At 45.5% G+C, this 9208-nt stretch overlaps 1 protein-coding gene across 2 annotated transcripts in view; it reads left to right on the top strand.

Annotated features, from left to right (window-relative positions):
* Positions 1-665: 665 nt before the first annotated feature.
* The window catches only part of FLT3 (fms related receptor tyrosine kinase 3), a 76246-nt gene continuing 67703 nt past the window's right edge, over positions 666-9208 (top strand). For both annotated transcript variants that reach the window (XM_036831661.1, XM_036831660.1), the window contains exon 1: positions 666-718. In XM_036831661.1, the coding sequence (XP_036687556.1) occupies positions 676-718 (43 nt within the window). In that variant the 5' untranslated portion in view covers positions 666-675. The remainder of the gene's footprint in view (positions 719-9208) is intronic.

Raw genomic sequence — 9208 nt, 5'->3', positions numbered from 1 at the left:
GTTCTGCTTTTGTTTCTATGGCTGGTTTTCAGCCTCCCTGCTTGCCTTGGTTGACATTGAAACCGAGCCTGTTTTTCTCGCTGCCGCCGTGGACAGCGTCCTGGGCATCCTAGGAGATGGAGGGGGAGACAAAGAAAATCGGTCCGCAGTTAGGATCCACCGGGCGTGGACCCCGACCCTCTGCTCGCCTGCGCGCCAGCCAGAGGCGCCCGCGTGTGGCGCGGATGTAGCTCCCATCCTGCGGCCTCAGAGCCCCCCGCGCGCGAGGGGCTGGCTGCCTGCACTCCCCACGCTCCGGGATCCGAACCAGAGGGTTCCGGGACGCCCGGGGGCCAGGCGGCTCTGGCCGTGCCTCCTCCCCAGCCGGAGCCGCGGAACCGCGCCCAGTCTCCCCCGCCACAGTCGGGGGGCCCCGGGCGCCGCGGAGCTCGGGCTGCGGACCACGGTGGGCACGTGGGCTCGGCCGCAGCGCTGCGCCAGGCACCGGCGCCCCGGCACAGCCCCTGCCGGTGGGGAGAGGGATCCTCCCCCCCGTCTACTTTGCACCAGTCCGAGGGAATTTGCGGTCGGTGACGCGCATCCTTAAGCGAGCCACCTGCAGCGCGGGGCGCGCCGCTGAGGGCGGCATCGCAGGGCTGGGCCGGCGCGGCCTGGGGACCCCGGGCTCGGGAGGCCATGCCGGCGTTGGCGCGCCTCGGCGGCCGGCTGCCGCTGCTCGGTAAGGCCCCGCTCGCCCGCTCGAGCCCCCGCGGCCCCCGGCCCCCACCCCGCGCGGGGACCGGGCGCGCGCCTCCTCCGTCCCCGCCGCCGCCGCGCGCCTCCCCGCCCCGCTCCTTCCCTCGCTCCCGCGCCCCTCCCCTCCTTCGCGCCCTCCAGGCTCGCCCAGAACCCGCCCGCGGCCCCGGCCTGGCCCACCCCGCGTCCTCCTCCCCCTCCTCTCGCGTCGCCGCTCCGACTCTGGCCGCGGGACCCACCGGCGGCCCCGACCCCGCAGGCGGCCTCGCCGAAGCGCTGCCCGGGGCCGGGGCCGCGGCCGCCCCGCCCGCCTCTCTGGCTGCCCGCTCGGCCCGCGCGCCCGGGTAGTGGGCCGGCAGCCCGAGTCTGCGGCCCCGAGCAGGGCGCCGGGGGGCCGGGACCTCGCCTGCACCGACCCCGGCTACCGTAGACTCGTGGGTGGCGTCTTTAACTCCTCTTTTGAGGTTTTGGTTTAGGGAGTGAACTCTGATGGCAAGATGCGCCCGCGTTCTCCCCCAAAGCGAGTCATCTCGGGTGACGACCCCCAACCCGCCGAATGTCGGTTGGATCAATGAATAGTTGCTTTGGAAATATTATGCAAAGGGGATTTACATCTTAAAATACTAGCTACCCCCTCCTCCTGTACTCGATTTTTATCCCGGCATTAAACCCCAAGGGGCTTTTCAAGGACTCAGCTGACTGTTCCCAAATATTCTGGGTAGCACAGTTGTTACTGGAAAAAAAACAAAAAAAACACCCTTTAGATCCAGTTCATCTATTTGGAAAAACGAGAGGGTTGATTTGCGTTTAGGGTGAAGGAGACAGAGTTTTGGGAGCCAGGGAGCCTCCGGTCCCGGTCCTAGATCTGCAGCCTTGGGGGACCAACCCTCACTGCCCCCGGCCCCGGCGTTGTGCTCTGTCCAGTGAGGGAGTCCGGCTGTGACTCCTTCAGCTCCAAAATTCTAGCAGTCTGTCTTGAATCCTCTGTGGTACATAAAGAAAATATTTGCAGTATGGGCGTGCAGGAATTATTTCCAATAGATTTTGTTTCAAGTAATTCAGAATTATAGAGTTAAAAAAAATGTAACATAAGGGGGAAAAGAGTGGAAAAACATCTTGCATTTCCTAAACATCTTTGTTAATTGGGAAATATGTACATCTCAAATGTATGGTACAATATGTTTTTCAGATTCTATTACAAAAAGTTAGCTTTCTGTTATGTATAACAGTAGTAAGTGGATTTTTCAGCAACATACAAAGGCTTTCGGAAAGTATAAACATCAGTACATGAAACTATAGTTAAGCTGCATTGAATTCTTTTATATTTAGGGACAATCTCAGAAATTCCTACATCTCTCTCCAGATTTTTCTAAATTAGGTATAATTCACATAGAGCAAATATGCACACATCTTAATAGTACAACTCCATTAGTGTTTGTGTAACCGCCTAATCATTATCCGATCAAGACACAGAGCACTTCTAACTCCGCCCCCTCTCAGATTATACCCCCCAAAGGTAGCCACTATTCTGACTTCTGATACCATGGTTTTGCCTGTTTTTTGAACTTCATGTAAACCAAATCATTGTTTTTTTTAAATGTCCAGCTTTTTTCACTCAACGTTGTGATTATGAGATTCAACCTTGTTCTTAGTAACAGTGTTGTTGTTTTTCCCATTGCTAGGTGCTCTTCCTTAGTATGAATAGATGATACAATTTAATTATCCATTATTGTTGAAGAACATTTTGGCTGTCTCCAATTTTGTGAAATGAAACATAACACGGCTGTGAATATTCTTTTACATGTTTTGGGGGGACAGAAACACCCATTTCTCTTTGGATGATACCCTCGGGTCGAATTCCTAGATGATAAGGGAAGGCATATGTCAGTTTTGGTAGGTACTGTCAAACAGTTTTCCAAAGTGGTTTTACCAATTTACATTCCCACTAGCAGTATATGGGAGCTCCGGTTCCTCACATCTTTGCCAACACTTGCTATTACAGATTTTCTTGAATGAAGAAGCACAAAGTGAGAAGCTTAAAAATGAGGACTTTAAATGTTTAAAAGCTTTACATTCCTTGAATTTTTGGATGCCATCCCCATTTCCCTTATATTGTAAGCTCTACCTTTCATAAATAATGAGGTTTTCTAAGTAGTATTTAAAGAATGGACACGTACTCTCCATGGCCTTAGCTGCATTGTGTGCTGATCGTGGCTAGGAGGAGGAGGATTTCAATATTTCAGTAACTGATAACTATTTCTCTCATTAGTGTCAGAAAATTCTATTCAGAGCTTTGACCTACACATTTTAGTTGACATCCTTTGCCCTTGCTGCTTATCTTACTATTTGCCTTCTTGTGAGCTGGTAGCCTACAGGGGACCAATTCAGGAGGAGGGTGAGGGAAGGGATGCTATGCAAAGATTGGTTTGAATTGGATGGGACACCAGACTTGGTGACCTGGTGTTAAGGTCCCCCTTCGATCCTAAAAGTCTTGGTTCTAATTGTTACCATCATACAAATTTAGATTTGGCTGTTCATTTCTTCTTGGGTACGTCACGTGGATCTATAGTTAAATTATCCTCTTAGGTTTAATTATGAACTACTTGGCTCTACTTTTTATAACTAAAAAGGCACTTTCATTAATTCTTAGTTATCAGTAAAGATTTTGTTGGTGGTGTTATTGAAGTCTCCTGTTGTTTGACTGAAAACAGTCAGGTAACGAGATATTAATTGTGGGGGAGGAAGACTTACTTATATTCCAGGGAAGACTTAAGAAAGAGGAAGAGGAGACCTGCATGAGAAAGAAAGAGAATTTTTTTATTTGACAAACTTTTATTGAATACCTATTTCAGTGCTAGGCGTATGGGGGTACAAAGATGAAAGAGATGGGGAGGGGGGAACTTACATATAAATAGTTAATTCTGTTCTATTTTAAAAATGCGTGGTCATCACCTTTCCCCAAGAACACGTTTCAGCACAGAGCTTGTTTTCAGTGAGTTAAACCTTCCAACACATTTATCGTGATCACTAAATATCTGTGGATGAAAAACAGCATGCTTCAGTGAAGGAAGCTTTGACCAGGTCACAACAGGAATCCCAGGGTTGTTGTTCCCTAAAACTACTTAAACATGGATATGCTGTGTTTAATGGTTGTGGGAAAGCAACGGCTCTTCCATTTAAAATAAAACAAATGGGCTGTTCCAGGGTGAAACATGGCCATTTTTTTTTTTTAGGTCCTAGGAAGAAGTAATTTTCCAAATGGTTCTTGGAACAAATTTGTGGACTGCATTTTACTCCCCAGGGAGTATCCCTGCTCAGCTGAGAAGTCCACAGGATGGCTCAGCTTCATGACTTTCTCCACAATTCTTTTTATTCCCCTCATCTGGTCATTCTCTAGTGAAACTCACAAAGCAATGTGACAAGAGCCCTTACCAGTCAGTGTTCAAGATTGCAATCTTGCTGGATCCCCAAGTAGACACCAGATATTGCCTTAATCTTTGGGTCAAGATTCTGATTTGGGCAAAAAAGCAAATAATCTCAAAAGTATTGTATTTTATCATTTATCTTGATTTTGAAAGGGACCTTGGAGAGGACAGGAGTAAGAATTTGCAGAGGGGAAATTGAGGGGCTGAAAATTAGCTTGGCCTGCTTTGTAATTTGCTTAGCTTCGTCTTGCCACTATGCTCCATCCTTTATTCACTCTGAAATAGCAAAGTCTTGTGACTCTCACAGTAGATGGTTTGCCTGAATAGAGCTTTTGGTTTTCATCAGATGACTTTGTGATCTTAATATTTTTCCATCAAGATTTCTAACAAAGCCTTAGCTACTTCTTAGGTAGCCATGGTTGTGTGGCCAAAGGTTTTTCTGTCTTTGGGGGGGGGGGGTCTGTGAGCTTTACACGTAAGTGATTGAATTACCCCTGTGGCTGGATCATCCTTGGTTCTCAAGTGATGAAAGCTTTTGTAGAACTCTGATGGTCGTTAGTTGGAATCACGCAATTCTGTTTGACGGGTCCCGACACATGTAGAGGAAAGTTAAAAATAATATAAAGTACACACACAGTGTTCTTTTGTGGCTAGAGGAATTGCATAAGATCCTAAAAGAGGAACTATTGTTATTTTTTAGGTTAAACAGTAAAAATATTTTTTCACTGCTGTCATTGTAAGTCAATTGGTAGCCAAGAATCCTCCATAAAATTATTTACAGTCTACTTTAAAACAGGATATTGTCATTATTTCTTTAAACCATTGTGTTTTGATTTTAAGATATCCACGGAATTCAGTCTTCAACTGCTTTGCTATTTGAGTTACGATGTTCCCAATGTTAGGGATTCTGTTCTTGGAGGTGATGCAGATGGATGTGCCAGGACGAGCAACACAGTTAGGAAACATGAATTCTTTATTCTGGCAGGGAGTGCCTCTGCACTTAAGTTCCTCATCTGAGAAAAGGAGATAAGCAGTGTCTTACGCCTTCATCAGATAATACCTGTAAAGTGCAGCTGCTTCCCTTGTTAGGCAGGTGCTTTGCAGAAGAAAGCCTCAGGATTTAGAGTCACAGGATTTTCCTCCTTGCCTTCTTAGACCCTTTGGAGCACCGTGTAGTCCAGTAGGTGCCAGGCAGTCCTGGTTCCTGCTCAGTCTAATGTTAGGGGCGTTGGTGGCAAAGGGTAGGCATGTAAAAGGAAAATTGCAGTGTAATTTTAGAAATAAGCACCGAGGCTGAGCCTCTAATGCAGACTGAAAAAATAAGGCAAGGCCTCCAAGAGGAGATGATGCCAGACCCTTGATTAGAAAGGTAAGACTTGACAGGCAAAGGGGAGGATCAGGACATTCCAGGCAAATAGGACAGTGAAGAAAATGGTACAGAGGTCAGAAACACGGAGTAGACGGAAACTGTAATTCCACCCCGGTTGCTGAGGCACAATGTCTGAGGATAGGGGAACCCTCATTTAAAAAGTTGTGAGGGGCTTCCCTGGTGGCGCAGTGGTTGAGAATCCGCCTGTCAATGTAGGGGACACGGGTTCAATCCCTGGTCCGGGAAGATCCCACATGCTGCGGAGCAACTAAGCCCGTGCGCCACAACTACTGAACCTGCGCTCTCGAGCCCGCGAGCCACAACTACTGAGCTCGCGCGCCTAGAGCCTGCGCTCTGCAACAAGAGAAGCCACTGCAACGAAGAGTAGCCCCCGCTCGCCGCAACTAGAGAAAGCCTGTGCGCAGCAACGAAGACCCAACGCAGCCAAAGATAAATAAATAAATAAGTAAATATTTTTTTTAAAAAAAGGTTGTGACTCAGAAAATTGAAGCCTGTTCAATGGGTAGCTTTCTTTAAAAAAAAATTCAGGGTTACCAGAGGCTCCGTGTGTGATGTGTAAGGAGTGTTTTAGTGATGTGATAAAGGACTTGGATATTATCATGTGGTCCAAGAGTCTCTGGATGGAATCCAGGGGGTCCGTTGCACCCTTCATGGGGTGTGTGTGTATGTGTGTGTGAAGGTTAATTGCTTTCATCAGATTTTTCAGTGGGATTCGTGATTCAAATGGTAAGGACCAGTGCTGTAAGTTGTCGAGGGGTTTGAGGGAGATGCTCGATGTGTATTTTAGAACGACAGTTTTGGGGTCTGTGTCAAGGATGCATGTCAGGCAGACAGGAACATGGCAGGGAACATGGCAGCTAGGAAGCTGTTGGCAGTAGTCCAGGCCAGAGGCAAACAAGGACTGGAATTAGGGCAATGGTAATAGAGATGCAGAGCTGCGGAGAGATTTGGGGATTATCAGGAGGTTAAAATGTCAAGGTTTGGCAGCTGCCTGGATGATGGGAAAAGTAGGGGAGAGGGAGGAGTCGAAAATGACTTCTGGGTTTCTGGATTTGGTGACAGTGGGTGTGTTGGCACTATCCGGGCGGGGGTGGGGAGGGAGTAGGTTTAGGAAGGAAAATAGGGAGTTCAGTCTGGGAGTAAGGTTCCTGGGGGCCACCCAGACATATAGCCATACACACAGGAGGTATGAATTTGGAACTCCTGAGCAAATAGACTGTAGTTAAAATCATGGGAATTTACAGAGAAAGAGCATAGACTGACTGGCAAAGATGAGAGCTCCCCAGGTCTAAGGAAGAACATGCAATCGCTGGATCTTTCTTGTGACCAGCCCCATCCTGAGGCTACAGAGGGGCCCCACCCTCAGCTGCCTTGTTAGCATAAACTCTGGAGTGCCCAGAAGGGGCCCATTATGAATAACAACAGACACTCCTATCCCTCAGGGAATTCCAAGAATTTTAGGAGCTTTGTGCCAGGAATCAGGACTAAGACCAAATATATTCATTATACCACGCTGGTCTGCTGCCCTCTTTTACCAAATGAGGAAAGTGGGGCCCAAAGAGGTTAAACGACTTGCTGAAATCCAGGGTTATCACAGCAGGTAACTCAAAGCTGGACTTGGAACTCAGATCTTCAAGTCTTACCCAGTTTTCTGCCTCACAGGAGACTTGACTTGGAGAATTTGACAGTGAGGTGTCCTGACATTCTCTGATTTGTTTTATAATGTCTAAAACCATCACTCTTTCAGTGGAGTAGACTTTACTTTTACCTAAAATTTTATTTTAGATGGGTGCCAAATTTCTTTCTCCACTTACCCCCTCACCACCCCTCAGGAGCTCTCTTCCGATTCTAAAGTTGTCCTCGGACTTCCCTGGTGGGCCAGTGGTTAAGACTCCATGCTTCCACTGCAGGGAGCACGGGTTCGATCCTTGGTCGGGGAAGTTCCGCATGCTGCGCATTGTGGCAAGAAAATAAAACAAACAAACAAATGAAGTTGTCCTCATTGCTCAGAATATGTTTGGAACGAGACTCTGGGAAGTGCCACCAGGGTTTTGGAATGGATTCTCAGAAAGAACCTTAATATCAGTGGGGGCAAATTCTTCCTTTGGCTTTTTAAAAAGTCAGATTTATTGAGGTATACTTTTCATATAACAGATTTTACCCTTTTTACTGTATGGCTCTATGAGTTTAACCAACACATACAGTCACATAACTACCACCACTATCAAGACAGAACATTTCCATTCCCCCCAGAACTCCCCTTATGCCCCTTTGTAGTCAACCCTAATGCCCATCCCCAACCCCGGCAACTAGTTATCTCTTTTTTTGTCCCTATCATTTTCCCCAAATTTTCCAGAATGTCATATAAGTGGGATTTTACAGTATATAGACTTTTGAGTCTGTTTCTTTCACATAGTGTAATTATTTGAGATTAATCCATGTTGTTATGTATATCAGATCTTTTTTCCTTTCTATTGCTGTGTAGTATTCCATTGTATGGATGTGCCAAAGTTTGTTGAACCAGCTGAAGTTCATGTGTTTGCTTCTAGTTTCTGGCAATTATGAATAAAGCCACTATAAATATTTGAACATAAGTTTTGGTGTGAGCATAGGTTTTCATTTCTCCTGGGTAAATATCTTAGGAGTGGTGTTGTATTGCTGGAATGTATGCTAAGTGAATATTCAGCTTTATGAGAATGTGCCAGTTTTTCAAAGTACTTGTACAGTTGCGCAAAATCATTGTCATAACTTGGTATGGTCAGTTTTTTTGTTTTTGTTTTTGAACATTTCTAACAGGGGTGTAGCAATATGTCATTGTGGTTTAAATTTGCATTTCCCTAATGACTAATGATGTTGATCACCTTTTTGCCATGCTATGTTTTGTTTGATGAAGTGTCTCCTAAAATCTTTTGCCTGTTTTTTATCAGGTTGTTTGTTTTGAAAATATTTTCTCCCATCCTGTGGCTTGTCTTTTCATTTTTTTAACTGTGTCCTTTGAAGAACAGAAGTTATTAGTTTTGATGAAGTCCACTAGTGGAGAAAAATTAGCCCTATACTAAACACTGCTCTGGTCTCACCTAACCAAGCTTAAAAGCAACACTTGAAGGGATCAAGTGTTTACAGTGAACTTAACTACATCTCAGAAAAAAGTTCAAGAATATTTAACAGGACACAGAAATATCTGACAGCAGGTAAAATTCACAATGTCTGGCATCTTGTTACAAATTAACAGACAAACAAAAGATAAAAATTCAACCCATAATAAGGAGAAAACTCAAATATCCAAAGGACACCCATAAATGGCATAGAATATAGAATTACTAGACAAGAACATTAAAATAGTTGTTATCACTATATTCCTTGTGTTCCTGAAGCTAGAGGAAAGCTTGTACATGTTAAGTAGGGAAATAGCAAATATGAAAAATCACACAAATTAAACTTCTAGAGGTAAAAACTAAAATTACACTGGTTGGGATTAATAGATTAGATACTGCAGAAGAAAAGATTGGTGAACTTGAAGACACAGCAGTAGAAACTGTCCAAAATGAACAGAGAAAATAGTCAAAGTAAAATGAACAGAGAATCAGTGAGCTACATGAGGACTTCAGTTGGTCAAACATACATGTAAGTCTGCTGTATGAATGTATCTGTTTTCTCT

This window comes from Balaenoptera musculus, chromosome 18 (genome assembly GCF_009873245.2).
Source record: "Balaenoptera musculus isolate JJ_BM4_2016_0621 chromosome 18, mBalMus1.pri.v3, whole genome shotgun sequence".
NCBI classification, from domain to species: Eukaryota; Metazoa; Chordata; class Mammalia; order Artiodactyla; family Balaenopteridae; genus Balaenoptera; species Balaenoptera musculus.
This window is presented reverse-complemented; position numbering and strand designations above follow the sequence as displayed.